Genomic DNA, 19450 nt, shown 5'->3' on the forward strand with positions numbered 1-19450 from the left:
ATTTTTCTTGTCTGATGGAAACCGGAGTACATAGTTGGTTAGCTAACCCATCAACTTCTGGGAACATCCTGCTAGCTTCTTATGAGTCAGGTTCTATTGTTTTTGTTTTCTTTGTTTACCCTTTAAGGATAAAGTGTGATATTAATTAATGTGTCTCAGCTTTTTGATTTCCCTCTTAAAATGATTTTGCTATATTTTCATCAGGTGACTTGGTAGCCTTCTGCATGTGATAGGATCTCTTTCTTTTGCCCACAGTGAGCTTAACAAAATCTAATTCACAAAGGTGCAAGACTGGTTCCAAGCTTTCAGTCCTTCTGTGAATCATTCTCACAAATGTTTTTATGAGCTGATAGCCAGTTTGTGAGATGTGATAGTGTTCTTTTCATTTTTCTCTAAAAGTATCTCGAAGTAGGCAAAATTAGGCATTTCTTTGTGCAGGAGACAGCTGACCATTGAATTGTTACTTCTATTATGAATCAGCTCTTCCTGACTTACAAATGCTTGAGTTTGAACCTTGTGTTTTATGGATGTTGTAGTCTTTTATGACAGTATAAACAGTAGTGTATTTCTTGTTGTAAAATGGGTTTAAATATTTTTCTCAGGCCTTTTTTTTTTTTCTGCAAAATGAGAATCAATTTAAAAATATTTTAAAGAAGGGATAGAGAAGTTGATGACAAATGTTACCATGTATTGACAAAACTTTATTTTGGGCACTTTGTGTTTACCCTGATCCATTTTTTGAAAGCAGCATGATAAGACCTACTCAAAAGGCTTTAAAAGGGGTGAAACCACCCTTTTATTTCCTTTATTTTATTGGAGATCCTGGAGTTTTTTTCTATTTGACTTGTAGAAACAAGAGAAGTTTGCTTGGTTGAAAGAGATACATAGCTGTTATCTTATTTCTAGCGTTTTCTTCAAAATAATTGAAAGCACATCTGAAATGAAAAGCTCTCACCAAAGATCTGCTGATGTAAATACTGTTCAACCCAAAATAAAAGCTTTTCTGCAATCTTCTTAGCGAACTTTATTTATTTCTGTCAGTCATAAACACTGTCTAGGCTTGTTGTAGGTAAGTGCTGCATAAATAAAAGAGTAGAAACAAATCAGGATGAATTCACACTGATCTGACCTGCATTTGAGTATGTTTTGAACACAAACTACTCACTGAATCATGTTCTCTAATGCTTTTTTTTTTCCTATATAAATGTTATGGTACTAGCCCATACTTTATAGGCTTAGTTGCATTTTTCACTTTTTATGCTCAATCTTAAACAAAATGTTACATTATCTAAATCACACGATTCATGCGTGTGCTGGTTTCAGCTGAGATAGAGTTAATTTTCTTCCTAGTAGTTGATATAGTGCTTTACATCTTTTCATACTGATCTGGGAGAGCACAAAAGGTTGGGAGGGAACACAGCTGACCCCAATGGACTGAGGGGATATTCCATACCATATGACATTGTGCTCAGTCTATAAAGCCATGGAAAGAAGGAGGAAAGGGGGGACGCACATGTTTAGAGTGATGGTGTTTGTCTTCCCAAGTCACTGTTCATGTTATGGGGCCAATATTATTCAATATATTCATTAACGATTTAGACGAGGGAATAGAGTGTACTATCAGCAAGTTTGCTGATGACACTAAGCTGGGAGGAGTGGCTGACATGACAGAAGGCTGTGCTGCCATCCAGCGGGACCTGGACAAGCTGGAGAGTTGGCGGGGAATAACCTAATGAAATTTAACAAGGGAAAGTGTAGAGTCCTGCATCTGGGCAGGAACAACCCCAGGTTCCAGTATAGGTTGGGAAATTACATATTAGAGAGCAGTGTAGGGGAAAGGGACCTGGGAGTCCTGGTGGACAACAGGATGACCATGAGCCAGCACTGTGCCCTTGTGGCCAGGAAGGCCAATGGCATCCTGGGGTGTATTACAAGGGGAGTGGTTAGTAGATCTAGAGAGGTTCTCCTTCCCCTCTACTCCGTCCTGGTGAGACCACATCTGGAATATTGTGTCCAGTTCTGGGCCCCTCAGTTCCAGAAGGACAGGGAACTGCTGGAGAGGGTCCAGCGTAGGGCAACGAAGATGATTAAGGGAGTGGAGTATCTCCCTTGTGAAGAAAGGCTGAAGGAGCTGGGTCTCTTTAGCTTGGAGAAGAGGAGACTAAGGGGTGACCTTATTAATGTTTATAAATATATAAAGGGTGAGTGCCATGAGGATGGAGCCAGGCTCTTCTCGGTGGCCAACAATGATAGGACAAGGGGTAATGGGATCAAGCTGGAACACAAGAGGTTCCGCTTAAATTTGAGAAAAAACTTCTTCTCAGTGAGGGTGACAGACACTGGAACAGGCTGCCCAGGGAGGTTGTGGAGTCTCCTTCTCTGGAGACATTCAAAACCCGCCTGGACATGTTCCTGTGCGACCTCACCTAGGCGTTCCTGCTCCAGCAGGGGGACTGGACTAGATGATCTTTTGAGGTCCCTTCTAATCCCAAACATACTGTGATACTGTGATGGAGCCCTGCTGTCCTGGAGGTGGCTGAACACCTGCCTCACAATGGGAAGCAGTGAATGAATTCCTTGTTTTGCTCTGCTTGTAGCTTTTGCTTTACTTATTAAACTGTCTGTATCTCAACCCATGAGTTTTGTCACTTTTACTCTTCCAGTGTTGTTCCCCATCCCAGCAGGGGCAGTGAGTGAGCGGCTGTGTGGTGCTTAGTTGCTGTCTGGGCTTACACTGCAGCAAGGTGCAAGATAAGAAGCGTCTGCTCTGTAGGAGTTCAGAAATTAAACTGAAAAAATGAGTTGGCTCTTATTGTTACTACCAGGCCATGGCTTAGATTGCCTTACTTCAGAAAAATCAAATCTCTTCAAGTTGGTGTTCTAGAATTAAATTGTTATAAAGTTATGTATTGTGATGTATTTCAACTATTCCCTTCTAAGCTTCTAGTCATCCCTCTGATGCTAATGTAAAAACTTCTGAACAAGATTATATTGAACGTAAATGTTCTTGAATCCAGAATATAATCATTAGCAGCTGCACAAGGGGTGGCCTTGAGAAGTGTCATTCAACAGTTACCTGAATCCTTCTGACATATTTGTTTATAGTACAGGCTTCAGTGTCTGAAGAGAGCTATTTCATGTCAAAAAGGATGTGAATTGTAAAGGTTTGTTTTCTGTTTCAACAAAAAGTTCACATTGATCGGTAATATTAGGGTATCTTTTGCATGGGAAGTAGTGGATATTCCTCAGAGCTTACTTAGGGTTGCTAAATGGGCCTTTGTGTGTTAGTTTATCTCTCATTTACTCAAAATTAGTGAAGAGAGTCTCTACTAATGACTAGTGCAAACTAGCAATTGTGATTTTAGTTCAAGCTATACTTTATTTTTCAGTGTCTCCCATGGCCTTTAACTGTTTTGCTTCTCTGAAGACTGTGGTTGGTGCAAGTTGCAGAAGCAAGGCAGAGAGTCTAGCGTTCTCATCAACAATAATAGAACAAAATAATGAGATTATGGCAAATTCTTAATAGGTGAATAACAAGTTATTTTTCAATATTTTTTCAATATTTCAATATTTTTCTCAATAGGTGAACAAGTTATTTTTCCTGTCATTCAGGCAATTCTTATTCCTAGTGGCCTGGAGTGGAAAAGGAGGGATTTGGTTTTTAACTTTCTTTTAAACTTGGTGGTTAATGGTGAGAAAAATAATTCATTTTTATGCTGGCATCAATCTTCAGTCTGAATGGTTTGAAAACTTCAGAAAGAACAACCTCTTCCTTGGATATTGTAGCTAATGTATTCAAGATTTGTCCACTGTTCTATGGAGGTTGTTAAATTAATAAGAGTATTAGTTTGGAAGAACTGCTATAATATTGGATATTATCAGTGTTACAATGAAGGCCAGGTACAGTGTTTAGCACCCTGTATATTCTGTGCACCTCACAAATGTGAGAAATTATACTACTAATTATATCAGCTAAAATAGATCTAGAGGGCAGGAAAATCTGGGAACTGTAAAAACGTAATGCTTAAAATCATAATCGATGTGTAAAATTCAAAGATTTTTGCTGAAATTAATGAATTGTATTAATTAGACTTTTCTAATGGTTTTCTTCTTCCCTAGGCACGAGCTTTAACACCTCAAACAGCAGAAACAGATGCAATAAGATTCTTGATTGGAACGCAATCTCTTAGATATGATAATCAGGTAATTTTTCTGTCAAATTTCAGTTGTAATTTTTTTCTTAACTTTGTTCTGATATGATTCCTCCTCTTTTGTCCCCCCTGTTGAATGTGAACATTAAGTGATAGTCAAATTGAAGACATCTGTTAGTAGAATATAAAGATATTGATAAGAAAAGTAGGTGAATGAAAGCTGTGTGTATTTTCTGAAAATTAAATTACTCTTCTAAATTGTATGACTAAATCAGATTGGTTTAGTAAAGGAACTACCATATTTTTGGTAATTTAAATCTATAGATTCTCCAGAGGCATTTTTAAACCACAGAAGAGATGCAAAATAAAACAGAAGTCTTTAAGCCTTGATTGCATCTAATGAGACTCCTGGTACGTGCACAGTTCTGTGTATGTCAAGCTTCATAAACTGGATTTTTCATTATTAATTTTTGGTAATCAGCTGTGTCTGTTCTGATCATAAGTTTAAAAACAATTTAAACTAAAATTTGAGTGACTTTTATGGCTCAATTTCTATTGGGCTGTTTCTTCTGTAGTTAAGAGCACAACACTTCTAATTGCATAGCAATTTTAGTTTTTGTGGCTAAATTGCAGTAAATGCCTTCATACTGAAAGGAGGTCTTGAGGCCAGCAGGTTTAGCAAGCTGTACAGAGTGTAGGTGGTGAGGGTTTTGGAGTGTGGGAGCTGCAGTAGTGGCCTCTGAGAAGATGCCAGGGGTTGCCTCTGGAAGACATGGTTTGTTCCAGTGAACTTTCCTCAGGACACAGCTGAGCCAGGCAGCCTGGTGCCATCTCTGTGAAAACAAAGGGGACAAAATGCTGGAGGAGGTAAGACCAGAAGGTGCTCCATAGTGGAGCAGGTGTCCACTGCAGCCTGTGGAGTACCTGTGCCAGAGCTGGTGGATGTTCCTGAAGAAACCATGGCCCATGAGGACTGCACGCTGGAACAGAGGAAGAGAGTGAGAAGAAAAGGGCATCAGAGAGAAAATACTACGTACTGACTGCACACACCAGTGCCCCACAGCCCCCTGCACTGCTTGGAAGGGGTTAGCAGAGTCTGAAGTCAAATTAAGCCTGGGAAAGGGGGGAGAGAAGGTACTGGTTTAAGGTTTGTCTTTTTCTTTCCCACTTTCCAAATGAGGCATTACATTTTTATTTTATTTAGCTATAAATTAATTTACTGAAGTCAAGTCTGTCTTGCCTGCGACAGTGATTTGTAAACGATCTTCCTGACTTTAACTTGGTCCGTGAGCTTTCTCATTCCTGTTCTTCGTATTTTTTCTCTGTCCTGTTTGTGGGGAGTGAGTGGCTGGGGGTGAGAGTCTGGCTGTTAGCCAAGGCTGACACCCACCATAGAAGCTCCTAGAATGGAGTCACCTACTCTTCTGAATCTGCTCTGTAATGGACTGTGCAAAACTAACTCAGAACGATAGCTCTGGGGGATGTGAGCTGTTCAATTTCCAGTGAGGTTTTGAGTTTGTTACTCAATAATAATACTGGATGAGGCTCAAGGAAAGAAATACACAAAGACATAAGGGGGGTGACATTTTCAGTTTCTTTACATTTCATGTAGTACTTGCTGGACCAATGGCAAAATAAGTGGCTCAACAAACTTGGATAAAAATAAATGTAGAAAATTGTATTTTTGATTGTCCTGTCTCAGATGGTCTTCACACATTTGATTAAAATGTGGTTTTCTACTCTGGTTCCTACTTTTTTTTTTTTCCTACTGATTAGTTCAATTAATTAAATTCTGCTATAAAATTGTAGCTGGAGAATGGTTCTCACTTATCAGTCTATATCCAGCAGATCTTCAATAATTGAAATGTTCTGATTTAAGTAAGTTGATTGAGCATATACTACATGCTTTAGAAATAGCTGTATATACACATATTTTAACTTGATTGAGTATACTTTTTCCAATGAGTAACATTAATAATGGAAATGCAGGATGCTTCCTAGGGTATTAACAAATGTTTGGGTGTTATTGGCCTTTAGCTGTGCCTCAGGCCATCAGCTCCTCTCAGCTAGTTGCTAATTCCGAAGAAGTGCCCTGGGCCTCAAGTCATTATTGCTTAATTCAGCACTAGGTTCTCTGGATTTTTTAAAAAACTTTTTAGTTACCTGACCTAACTTATGAGCTGGCCTGCAACGTCTAGTGCTTGACCAAGTGCTGCACAGTGAGAGGTTTCTTATGCAGCAACATCATGTACAGAATGTTTCTTCCCTTCTGGTCGTGGACAGGTGTTGTGCAAATAAATGAGCAGTAGTTATACAGCTGGCATGGTAACTTCTGCCTTTTTGAGGTTTATTGCTCTGTGAAGCAATTTAGGCATTCATAGGTGATCTGGTGAAAATATTTTGCATATAATACTGGTATTTCAAAGCAAAGGATAATGTTTTTAAGATTGTATATTCTGTCAGTATTTCAGATTCTAACAGATTCTAGTACTTGGCACTTGGTTCTCTTAACTTGCTGGAAATGGTTTAAGTAACTTCTTTTTGATGCAAGATCTGTGTTCTACAGAGTGTAGTTTTACAACTTTTGTCCTCAGTACTTTCAGCATTGAGAAACTGTGGCTTTTCATACTGTTGTTAATTTGATGTACTTACTCTTTGCTTTGGAAACATGTGCGTGAAGTTTACATCGCTTATTCTTTCCTCATCTCTCTTATTCTCAGAACTCTCCAACTTATTTTCGGTCTTGTGTTTTAGAACCCAAAAATACTTATTTTCATGGGTTACCTTAGAGCATGGCATTATATAGTCACAAAGCAGGGCACTGGACAAACTAAAACTGCTCCCCTGTTTCTGCTGCCCATGAGTGCCTGATGAAAGAAAATGAATTCTAGAGATTGTGTAATTGAAGAAAAAAAGAGATAAATTGTGTTGAAAATGGTTAGTTTTAGTTTCCCTTCCTTACTAATTTCCTTGGCATTTAGCAATTCTTCCAGATTTTGAGGAGAACTAAGTAGTCATTTATTCTCATTCAAATCTCACTACTTCTTCCTCAATACTTAGACTTCCGTTCAGTGGGAATTTTTCCCAGTGTAATTAGAGCAGATTAATAGCTCACTTGTGTAGTTATTGGTAATAAAATAAATTACTTCTAAGAGGTGTGTTCCACAAGAGCTACAATTACATGTCATTAACCATTACGCTCCAGTCATGTTGAGAAAGTTATCTGTGTTTACTTAGCTTACTCAGACTGTTTTCTATAGAAATCATCTACAGTATTCGTATGCTGTACTAACTAGCCCATGTAGCTCATTTCTACACTCTATTAAGAAAAGTTAGGAAGATCATGATTTAATAATTGAAAGATAACACCCCATGGAACTGAAGTTTGTTCAGTTCTGTCAGACAGTTATTATAGGTGAATATTTCATCCTGTAAATATTTGTCTTCATGGCATCACCCTGGTACTCTATTTGGTACTAATACACTTTCATAGATAATTCTTTTGTCCATAGTGTTTGGCAAAGTCACTATTCCATATGATAAATACAATTTATCGTGTATACAGATCGACATGATTAATATCATTAGCAGAAAAACATTGGGTAGCTCTTGCAGTTCTTTCTGTAAAGCTGATCTACATTTTCTGGTAGATTTGTTTGGCATAGCTGTGAAACATGTCATTTTTCAACTACAAGGGTATAAGCGATATTCTTACATAAGAATTACACCTCATTTTTCCTAGAACTCTCTGTCTGGCCCTTTAATTGTTTAGCTGCACGTTTCAGCAGAGTTTCCAGCTATCCATTATGTCACCTGAAGCAGAAATGTAACAGCACAGGCAAAATTGGTTATTTGTGCCTCCAAAGGGCTTCAGATGGGGTAGAGAGCATTCCCTTCACTTCTGTGCTGGGTGACCCTCTTAACCTGGTTAGCGTGGGTAGAAAACGTGTGTGACTGTAGTAAATGGGATTTAGATTTCTGGTTCACCTTCAGGGACTTGGGTTGAGCTGCCAAAGGAGACTCCAGCCACTCCAGTGGAAGGTTGCAGTCCCTCACTTTTGTTTGGATAGTTGATAACAAGCACGTTTAGCAAATCTGTTTATGCCTTACATGAGAAACTGAAGTTTTTATTTTTAAATGACAACAGATTTCCACGTTTCACATCCTTTCTCTGTTAAATACCTGATTCAGTAAATTTCAGAGATCCCCTTCTCTCTGTTATGCTAAAGCAAATTTTAAGTATTTTGCTGTGTAAAAATAAGAACAGGAGTTGCTCTTCTTGCCATAAGTGTGTTCAAAATGTTTTACGTTAGAGTTGTGAGTATGTTGCTATTCTTTACCTTCAAGTTTGTGAAGCTTGTGAAGTAGCTGTTTAACTTGTCAACAGTTTGAGTTGTAAGTTATTCAGAACATCAAAATGTATGTGATTAGAACAACATAGAAGGCTGAATAGATGATGTCTTTCAATTTCTATTTTAAAAAGACAACAAAAATCAAGGGATGAGGTTAAAGTGATCTTTAATGGTGAAATGAGCAAGAGCTTTCAGTATAAACAGAAGCTTTTGAATTGGGATACAGAGAATAGATCAGACAGGGTTTGTGGCAACAAATGAAGTCTGAAAAACCAGCTTGCTAATAAGCTACAGAGGTATTTATATGCCTGGGATGACAGAGTGGAAGAACAATACAGGTGATGAGGGTCCAACATTATATTTGAAGGGGGAGCTGCTGATGACAGTGTTTGGAAGAGAAAGAAAAAGGTAACATGTAAACTCAGCCCTTAAAAAAATAGTGTGTAATATTACCAGTTTAGTTTGAGACCTATTTAGCAGCTTATGTATTTTAAGAAAATTTTTGCTAATACTGTGTAGCTAAGATTTTTGCAGTGATTCAGTAGTTAATTCGGTAGACTGAATTCAGTCATTATGATAGGATGTCTCTGGGCTCCCCTCTTCATTGTTCACCCAGCTTTGCTAATGGATTTTTAATGAGGATACGGTTCTCTAAAAATTGTGGGTCTTCTACCGTTTATTTGTCCACTGTTGAGCTTAGTGGAATTAGTCTCGTGATTAAAGTTACTTGTGTATGTTGTGCCAGGTTAGAATCTTTCTCTATTTCTTCTATTTGAGGCAACTGTAGAAAAACAACTAAGTAAAAATAGGGAGGAAAAATTAGAGTAACACAGACCTATTAAAACCAAAACTAACCAGCGCAAACAAAAACAAACAGCAAAAAACCCCAACCCCTACTCCTCCCCCCGGAAAAACCCAGACAAATCAAACAAACCTAGCTGTGTCTTTTAAAAAATACTATCTATATATTTAAACATTGTTTTTCTTTATCTTTCAGTTTGATGTCTTATTTTTACATTTAGTATAACAAGTATTAGATTTATATATTGGCACAGATACTTGGTTGCTGAAGTGAACTCTCAAAAGTTTCTCACCATGTTTACAGTATTTGTTTTGAATGAGAGTCCTTTTCCTCTCTCTCCTTCTTTCTTTGTCAGATGTTTGAATTTGATTTGGATACAGGATTGGTGCATCTGTTTAGACTAAGGATTGTACTGTTATTTCTGTTTATTACTGTAAGAAGTGTTGAACTGCAATTCGAGTGGCTTATTTACTATTAGCCATAAAATGAAAAATCACCTTCAAGCTTTAAGTTGCAAAATTGAGAATAAAAAACATTGTATTTCCTCAAAAGAAATTGCTTGTGTTTTTCTATAAAATTATGTCCTGCATGAAATCAATGATATAGTAAATTGTTAGTATAACAATTAATTAAAGGAGATATCGGTTATAAAATTCTCATTAAATTGTTCTGTGCAGCCATCGTGTATAATTAAGACCCACAGGAAAACATTTGAAACCCTAATGTTCTCTTTTATTGTATTTGCAGATTCACATCATAGATTTCGATGATGAAAATAACATTATAAACAAAAACGTTCTCCTTCATCAAGTAGGTGAAATTTGGCACATTAGTACCAGCCCTGCAGATAAAGGTGTACTAGCAACCTGCTACAATAAAAGTAAGTCTGTTCTAACCATGTTAAACTTGTTTAAGTGTTTTGATATTTTTGAATGTGCAAAGATCAAAAATCTAGCTATGTGTAAACAGTTTAAATTGGAGTTGTCAACACAGGCATTTTTCAAAAAATCTGCCGTATCTTTACCTGTACATCATTTGTTTTGTATCCTTAGGTGATATTGGTTAAAAATTTAGTTTTGCATTCATGTGAAGGAAAGGAGCAAAGTAAAAGTATTACTTGCCTGATTAATGCAAAGCATGGCAAATAAAATATGCTTCTGTTATTTTAGGCTTCATTTTTTTTAATTGTTTTATGTGTTTGCTTTTGAAAGTGGAAGGTAAATGTCTTTCAAAACAGCTCTGTGCCATCATCAAGCTCCCTTTAAAATTGCAGACAACGTTTGTATATGATGTTATTTGTCATATCTTTAATGCAGATATGCCCATGGAGAACTATAAATTCTTACCTAAGTGTCTGCTCAGAAGCAGCAGGAATGTTCCTTGTGTAACCTAATGCTAAGTGCACAGCTGTTGAGGTTGAGGATCTCTGCACATTTCCTGGGTCAGGCAGGTCTGAAGATTTTCTGTCATGAGGCTTGACAAATCCACGTGTGTCACTAGGGAAAGGGAGTACTTTTTCTCTCTGACAAGCAAGAAATCTGTGCTGTCAGTTGGAATAAATATTACTTATTCTAGCAAATATTAGCCCATTCTTTCATGGAAATACAGTCCAAGAATATAAGAATGAGGTGGTGAGTTTCAGACTTCATGCATCTGTGGACAGCTGTAGAGATGTGAATTCTTGCAGCTCAACCTTGTGGCTATGTTAGAGAGAAGACTCTAAGATTGCTCGGTTCTCCTAGTTCTTTGGGGTTGGAATAAAAGTGCTAAAATTTGAATTTCTTTCACAGTTATTGTGTAAATCTTTCAAATACTATAGAAGATGAGTAGAGTAATAAAGAGCTTTTTCTGTTTGTGTGGGGTTTTTTTAATTGTTTTGAAAATCATATTGGCCTGGTTTTTTGATTACTCTTTGCTCTCTACTTGACTTACTGGATGCAACTTCCTCACCTTGCTCGTGATCCACGAAGCAAATGAGAAGGCAGTAATTGGACCTGAAACTGTAAAGTTGTCTTAGTAATCCTCTGGCTAGTTTCAGTGGAGAAAATACTCTGAAGTCTCCTTTGAAGAAAACCAGAACGGGTTTCTGAATTTCTTTCTCTTGCCTTTCAAAGTTGATTATGTGTGTTGTTTTTTTTTTTTTTGTATTTTTCTTATATAATATTGTAATTCATAGAATAGTGTAAAACACTTAAAAGAATTTCTCTTTTTTTTTTTTTTTCCCCCCTATGTAACTGAACAGCAAGGTATACAATATGGCTTATCAAGTCCGGTATTTCATGTGTGTAATGTACTAGTTAATGTTACCTAATCTTAATTTATTCTACTTGTGTCTATTTTTGAGCTCTGTTGTTGTTCTAGAAAGTAAAATGAAAACAAGTAATTTAACACTCTTTTCTCAAAAAGACCTATATTTAAGTTTTGTCTTCCTTATAGCATGTTATACCAATTCTGTATGGCAATATGCATATTAATTGAAAATCCTATTTGGAAGAGAGCTTACTGAGATAGCTAGAATTGAGCTTCTATCCGAACACTTTAAATTTCTTTGAGATTTCTGTTTTCCGTTATTAGATCTATTAATTGATATGCATATATTCTATTTTAGCTTCTTTGTATTCTAGATTTACATTACCTAGTTTCTGAACATTATTGTTTCTCAACAAGCTTTATTGTTTGTACTTCGTGCATCTTCATTTAGAATCATCAGCCAAAAACTTTCTACAGAAAACAAATTCTGATCCTTAAATGATTATTAATTACTCTAAATAGCAACCTACAGAACAGAAAGCACACAGCATGGGGTTCTAATAGTAACAAATACTTAGTTTAGCAAACGACTTATTTCAAGCAGTAATGCAACCAAATTAAGCAATTGCAATACATGAAAGTTTTTTAAAGGTTTCATTGTTTTCTAACTTTAAAAAGACTCTTAACTGTTTTCCTCACTGAAGTACCAGGCAAATGAGATGATCCTGTCCAGAACAGTTGTAGATGTTGTGACCATCTCATGTCTGAGCACAATATTTCTAGTAAATCTTGACTGGTTTTGGAAATGCAAGACTGATGGAATGTTACATGTGTCTACTGTTCATAACTATATTTGAAGTTGCTTAAATAAATGGTAAAATGTGGCATTTAAAAGAAGTGGAATCATATACTTTGCATTTCATAGCTCATTAAACTAATGGAATAGGGTGAAGCACTCATGAAAACTTTGAAATTTCCTCTTTTATACTGGGAGAGATGTTGAGTTTTCTTCTACTTTGTCAAACTTATACATATTTAGCAAAAGCACGCTATGAATAAGGTCTTATTTTACTTCATGAGAAAAAGATGTAGTATGTGCAAACAGAAGAGCACTTTTTTCACTGCTCTACTGGTTTGTTTTTTGTCTAAAAGAAGAATCGTAAAAACATTTAGATTGGAAAATACCTTGAAGGTCCTCAAATCCAACTGTAACATTGCACTGCCAAGCCCACCACTAACCCATGCCCCTAAGTGCCACATCTATGTGTCTTTTAAGCCCCTTCAGGGATGGCGACTCAACCACTTCCCTGGGCAGTCTGTTCCAATACCTGACAACCCTTTCCATGAAGAATTTTTTTCCTAATATCCAATCTAAACCTCCCCTGGTACAACTTGAGGCCATTTCCTCTTGTCCTATCACTTCTTACTTGGGAGAAGAGGCCAACACCCTCCATGCTACGGCCTCCTTTCATGTAGTTGTAGACAGCAATAAAGTCTTCCCTCAGCCTCCTTTTCTCCAGGCTAAACAGCCCCAGTTCCCTCAACTGCTCCTCATAAAACTGGTTTTTGCCAACCTCATCGCCCTCCTCTGCACTCTCGCCAGCACATCAATGTCTTTCCCCTGCCAAGGGGCCCAAAACTGAACACAGGATTTGAGGTGCGGCCTCACCAGTGCCAGAAGAATGCCTTTCGTATGGAAAGTTTGGGAAATATCATAATGGTTGAACTGAAAGTAATACTGTGTACCTACTTTGAAGAGAGATTTTTGAGTCTTGATCAACGTTTTAAAAGCATTTTGCAGGTAATGATAGAGAAAAATACTGATTCCTGAATAATTTTTTGTTTTAGTGTTTCAGTCATTTGAACTCGCTGTTCTTCAATCTGCAGGTTAATTCTTTTTCTAGAGCTGACTTATGCAAGGTACAAGGTTTCTTTTTAAACCTACTTTCCCCAGATTTTAGCTACTCTTTGGTTTTAGTTTTGTTTTAATTGTAGATTTTAAAAATGCAATGAAAATAATCTTTCTGCAGTATCCAGTTTTTATCATACCTTGTAAAATTGAGACACTGAAGCTCTTTTTTTACTTAATAACTACTTGACAGTTAATATTACTGCCTCAAAATTCAAAGACAGCACAAGCAGTCTTGTTGTATGCTTTGAAATACAAGGGATCTGATATTGTTTGCTTCTCTTTTATCTTGTTGGGATAAAACTTAGCAAAATAATGTAAAATGCAAAACTCACGAACTTCTGCTGAGTGCCAAGAGTTGCATGACAGAAGCAGATATTCTAATACAGCTGGTAACAGCAGGTTATCTCTGGGGTCAGGAATCAAATGGAAAGCTGTAAGCCTTGTGTGTGTTTGAGAAGGATGCTGATATAATAATGTTTGGCAGTTTTTACTGTTCTGGTTGAGAGGGGCCTTGATGTGATGGGGTTATTAATAAAAAAAATTGTAAGATCCTGTTGGATGGGGTAGTTCCTATGTTTGTGGTTTTGTTCTTTATTTTTCTTCAAAGGAAGCATTTTAGCTACTTTTAAGTATGTTGTGGAGTTTTACAGATCTGAAACTTTTTTCATGAGCATGAATATGTATATATCGATTATTTTATTTTTTTTTCCCCTTATGTATATACAGCATCTGCTTCCAAAGTCGTAGTTATGAGGCTTTTTTTTTTTCCCCATCGATGAGTCATAGAGGTAGGAAGCCTCCTTCAAAAGGAGTGATATTAATGTTGAAACAATCTGCCCCGTCACTCTCTGGGAGATTTCCAGCTAGATTTACACAGACACACACACCCGCCTCGCCCTGACTTCATGGATACGTGAAGTCTTTTTACATCTCCTTGACATGTATAAATGAAAGAGGCATAAGGAGGTAGAACTTCAAATGTAGATTATTATTGGTACACCTACTGAGAGCAAAGTAATGTGGAAAACCTGAATGTAATAGCTAGGTTTCTATGTCAATGAAAATTGGTTTTCTTGTTGTCCGCTAGATTGTTTTTTTCCAAGTGCTGACTTATGATAAATTCATGTGTTTTTCCCATACGTGGTTAAATTTGCAAGTGACCAGAATTCAGTCATCATTTTGAGATGAGCTTTCATTTTGAGAAACTCTAGGTGGGATCTGGCAAAAGTACCAAATATAGCAACTTCAACAATTGGAGGCAGACTCTCCACTCTTATTTTTGGCAGACAGGTCTAATAAGAGTTACTGCCCTTTTACATAAAGCCTGACAGAGTATTTACTGGCGTATTGATTCTATGATCTCTAAATTCTTATGCTTTCAAGAACAGTAACTTCCCTAAAGAGTAAAATAAGGTGTCTTAGCTAACTTTCTTGTTCTTAAGAAGTCACAGAGAAATCTAAATCCTTGCTGAATATACAGTTTGGGTACTATGTTCTCTAAAGAATGAATAAAGGTAGTTTAAATGCTGCCCTATATTCTTCTAGTTCAAGATATATTGCGAGGGTATTGTGATATAAAGTAGGTTCTAAATAGAAAAAAAACCAACTTATTTTCTCTCAAGTCAAAACCCGGGAAAACCCGTTTTCTTGTTAGCATCTTAATTTACTACATTGATTTCTGATTTTGACCTTAATAAAGTCTTATCTTTTCATTTTGGATGGTAATATTGATTAGAATGATAGTGGTTCTAATGCTATTGGAACAAATATATCTTTGGGTATCAACTGTAAATTGTATTTTTCTAGGCCATTTTGTCATAATATAAAGACAAACCCGTGCAGTTATCTCTGCACCCCTCCTCATGCACGCACATGAAAAACACTGATTTAGAAAAATTGTGTAATCACGAAGGGAAAACTTATTCTTACTCAATTCGTGTCTCAGTTATAATTCTCCCCTCCCACCAATGCTGGATATATGACTTACAGAATTTTGTACTACTACTGCTGAGGTTACAGGAAGATTATTTTACTATCATATGATAGGCTTACTAGCTATGTGTAGTCTTACCTAACTTTCAGCAAACATCAGAAATGTACTGTGTTGATGGCACAGTACTCGCCTATACTACACATTTCTGACATACTCAGTGATATCATATGCTAGAAATACATTAAGATTGTTCCTGTGTAACTCTCATTGCTAATAAGCAAGATGTGTAGTTGGTAGATCTGTTAACTGATTGGGGGTGAGATTGTTTTTCTGCTTTTTGTCACTTGCTACCTTCACTATAAAAAATTACTTGTCTTATATTCAAATGGTATTCTGGATGTAGCCAAAGCACGATAAAACATTAGAAGTGATTTAGTAACACATAACATTTTGTAAGCTTAATTTTTGTATCTCTGTTTTAATAAATAAATATGGCTTCATGTTTTTAAACAAAGTTTATGGTGGTGGAGAGGGAGAGACCAGCGTAGCAGCTGGTGAACCTAGTGACTTTAGTATATTTTAGAAATGTATCTGGATCCTTCACCTCTATGGTTTAAAAATAAATAAATAAATAAAATCCTTACACATGAGCTACCAATTTTAGGCACTTTACTGAAAAGTTACTTTACTGAAAAGTAACTTCTGTTGCTAATATGTTTGGCAGCTATTTGGTATTGTGAGCATCTCAGTTTCCATAACTGAAGGAAGGAAAGGGTATAAATATGTGTAAGTAGCTAGGTATAAAAGGGGGAAAAAGAAAGGATTAAACTGTTAATACCTTTGAGATGGGGGAAGAGGCTTTGTAAAATTAATACTTGAGATATCTAGATGAACTTACGCATTGTTAGTTTGGTTTTGTGGCACTGATGCATCATTTTTCCCCTCTATTGTAGCAAGTCAACTGTATTAAAATAGGGGGTAGGAATTTTTTCTTGAACAGGGTAAGATTGCTACTTACAGCTTAAGGTACATAAGAATTAAGGGGAAAAATAATTTTAGTATCTTTCTAGCTTTAGAAGTTAAATCACATTGTTCAAGTTCAGTATGTAAAAAAGCAAAAAAGGTTGTTGACAGAAGGGTACAAAGTACACAGAGTTTTGGGTAATAATAGAAGTGACAATAAGCTAGAGTGCTACAGTTGCATTTTAATTGCTTAATGCTTGATCTCTGAAAAGCTATATGGACCTATTTGCCTCTGATATTTTATTAATATCTTAAGCTTGTTAAACAAAGCAGAAATCAAGTCTTTTGCTTCACAGTGGCCCAGAAATAAAAAGGAGAATTGTGTATTTAGTGGAAGAACTCTGTCAGAACGATTCTAGGAACTTTGCAGCTTCATTTTTTGCTAGTCTGAGTAGCTGTAATCAACTGGGTATTCATTTTTTACTTTCATTACAATGTGACAGGAGTAACACTTTTAAAAACGTGAATAAGAAAGGTGACAAAGTAATTAAGGGGATTATAGCATTTTAGTAGAAAAGCACTCTTAAATATCATAAAATAATAATGGTGGGGTGAGGGTCAAGAATGTACCCTCCAAAATGATATTAAAAAAGAATAATAGTATACTAAATATAATAAGTTTAGAAATGAAGGAAAATTAGTGTGCAAGAAATTGGTAGTCATCAAAGATCTGTATTCACCTGCTAAGGGGGAAGTAATTTCACATACGTATCACTACTAAAAGTTTGAAAGAAGCCTGCTTCACTATTCAAAAGGGCCTCCTAGCCTACACTAGGAGAAATGTTTCATTGTGATGAGGTGAAATGCCAAAAACCTGTATGTCTTGCATATGCTTTGTTTCAGACAGAACTTCAGAAATTCATTTTAATCTACTCTCCTGTTCATACTTCCCTCCCCTTCTCTCACCTGCCGTTTTAGGATTCTGTTGAAATGGAAGTGTTTCCTAAGGACTTACAGTGCCGTAGAAAGTAAATGTTAGCTGCACCATTAAAGGAAGAAGAAATGCAGAAGGATTTTTCTGTAGACCATTTGAAGAGTTCTGCAGCCACGCCAGTTTTGCCAGCAACGAATTGCTGCTTCCTGAATGGCATAGGTGTAGTCTCTGCACAGCAGAATATTTGGTAAAGGGAGTAAATGCTCATGGAGTGTTTGGGAAAAACTATCATTCTAAAAAAATAATTTTGTTAAATATAAAGGGAACTCTTAGTCCAACAGTTTCTACTTAAATTCAGGTTTTGCAAGGAATAAACTTTGGTTAAATCCTGTAAGAAAAAAATCTCAGATTTATGCATTGCTCTGCGTAAGTGTCTTGCTCTATTCTCATCTCATTAGAATGTCAGTGAGAAACTAGTGGTTTGTTTCAATTTTGATACTATGTGATCACCAATTACTTGAGTAGTTACTAGTTGGGAAATAGAGAAATTATTCAGACTAAGAATTCTGCATTGGTGGAAAATACGGTATGCCTGCTGTACCTCTAATTGGATCTCAGTACCTATCTACATTGCAGTAGAGGTCTTGAAGAAGTAATTAAAAGCAGCTACTTTGGTGTTTCTCCTGCATGCAGGTGAAGGAAGTATTTTGTGGGACAAAAGTAGATGACCTTATCTCAGGAGCATGACTGGTGTGGTAATGCCAGTGTACTGTTAACTGTTGCACGTATTATGGGATAATGCTTGCAGAAAGACAAGGTGAAGGAATGAAAGAAATGGTAGAATTGGAGAAATAAGGAAATTCTGAAGGAAGGAGATCTCAAAGGTATGCAAGGGATATGTTGCTGAAAGGCCAGGTGTGTGCCTGCAGACATTTGTGGAAGGCAAGCAGGTAGGAAGTGGAATGCAGCCTTTGGGCAATCAGTTCTGTGGAAGGCTGTAGAAATCTTAATGAAGTAAGATATGGTGTTAGCATTTTGTAGGTGTTTTATGTACCATTTAGTGTCTGTCAGTGGAAAGATTGGTTATTGTGACTAAATAACTGCCTGTTTTGTTTTGGTTTTTATTAGTGGTTTCTATTTTGCATTTTCCTTTCTCTTTACCTATGGCAACTCCCCCTACTTTTCTGAGACTTTGTTCTTCTTCCTTTCCATGCCATCTACTGAAATGGTCAGGGAAATAATTCGTTAATTCTTGAATTGTTGGGTCTAACTTTTAGATTTGCTGCTATAAGACGAGCAGTGAGCTAGAGACCTCACTGATTGGGACTCTGCTGGCAAACTAAACAAGATGTTTGTTTTGATTGCTTATGCAGCTGTGAATTGGGTTGCATGAGTATTTTCTCAGCCACAAGAGTACCTTTACGTATTTGAAAACTTGAAAATTAGAATGTGACATAATGGGCCACAAAAAATATCAGCATTCAAGTTTGATGTTTAGAATTATTTACTTTAATGATATCAAGCAGGGTCAGAGCAGGTGTGGAAAGTGTGGGTGCATGAGCTATATCAACATTGAAAATGAATTAAGAATGAAACAATCCTTATGTGCTAGCTTGTAAGGGATAAAACTTGCTGACTGTAAGAATCTTAACATTGAATAATCAGTTTGTGGTATCAGACAGCTTGCTTCTCTTGGTGGCTTTATTTGGAGTGAGCTGCCAAAAGATAAAGTATCTGTCATGGTTCTCTGCAGATTGTTATAAAAATTGTTGTGGAGAATATGTTGTAGGAAAACATGTAAGTACCTCAGAAATTAGACAAAAGTCATCATAAAGATGTATATGAAATAAATTAATGTATGAAGACCTGGCCAAGAATTTCTGTTCTGCTGATCTCAATGGAATGGTGGTTCTGTTGTGCAGCTGATTCCACAAAATTGAGAGAAATAATTTTGGGGATAATTTGGTCCTTCTAGAGAAGAGGGTATTTTGGAACAGTTATCCTTTCTGTATAGTACTTATCATAGAATGTCCTGAGTTGGAAGAGACCCAGAAGATTCATGGAGTCCAACTCCTGTCCCTGCATATGACAACCCCACAGTTCACACCTTGTGTCTCGGGGTTTTGTCCAGTTGCATCCTGAACACTGTCAGG

General features: G+C 36.7%; 1 protein-coding gene across 11 annotated transcripts in view; it reads left to right on the forward strand.

Moving 5' to 3' along the window:
* Positions 1-19450, forward strand: part of EIPR1 (EARP complex and GARP complex interacting protein 1) — a 140283-nt gene that overhangs the window by 6451 nt on the left and 114382 nt on the right. For 9 of the 11 annotated variants that reach the window (XM_065055972.1, XM_065055978.1, XM_065055973.1 and 6 more), the window contains 2 exons: positions 4120-4203; positions 10053-10185. In XM_065055972.1, the coding sequence (XP_064912044.1) occupies positions 4120-4203; positions 10053-10185 (217 nt within the window). Of the gene's footprint in view, positions 1-3389; positions 3527-4119; positions 4204-10052; positions 10186-19450 lie in introns of all 11 variants that reach the window. The other 2 variants (XM_065055981.1, XM_065055979.1) reach the window with 1 other exon arrangement.

The sequence above is a fragment of the Columba livia genome, chromosome 3 (assembly GCF_036013475.1).
Source record: "Columba livia isolate bColLiv1 breed racing homer chromosome 3, bColLiv1.pat.W.v2, whole genome shotgun sequence".
Taxonomy (NCBI): Eukaryota; Metazoa; Chordata; class Aves; order Columbiformes; family Columbidae; genus Columba; species Columba livia.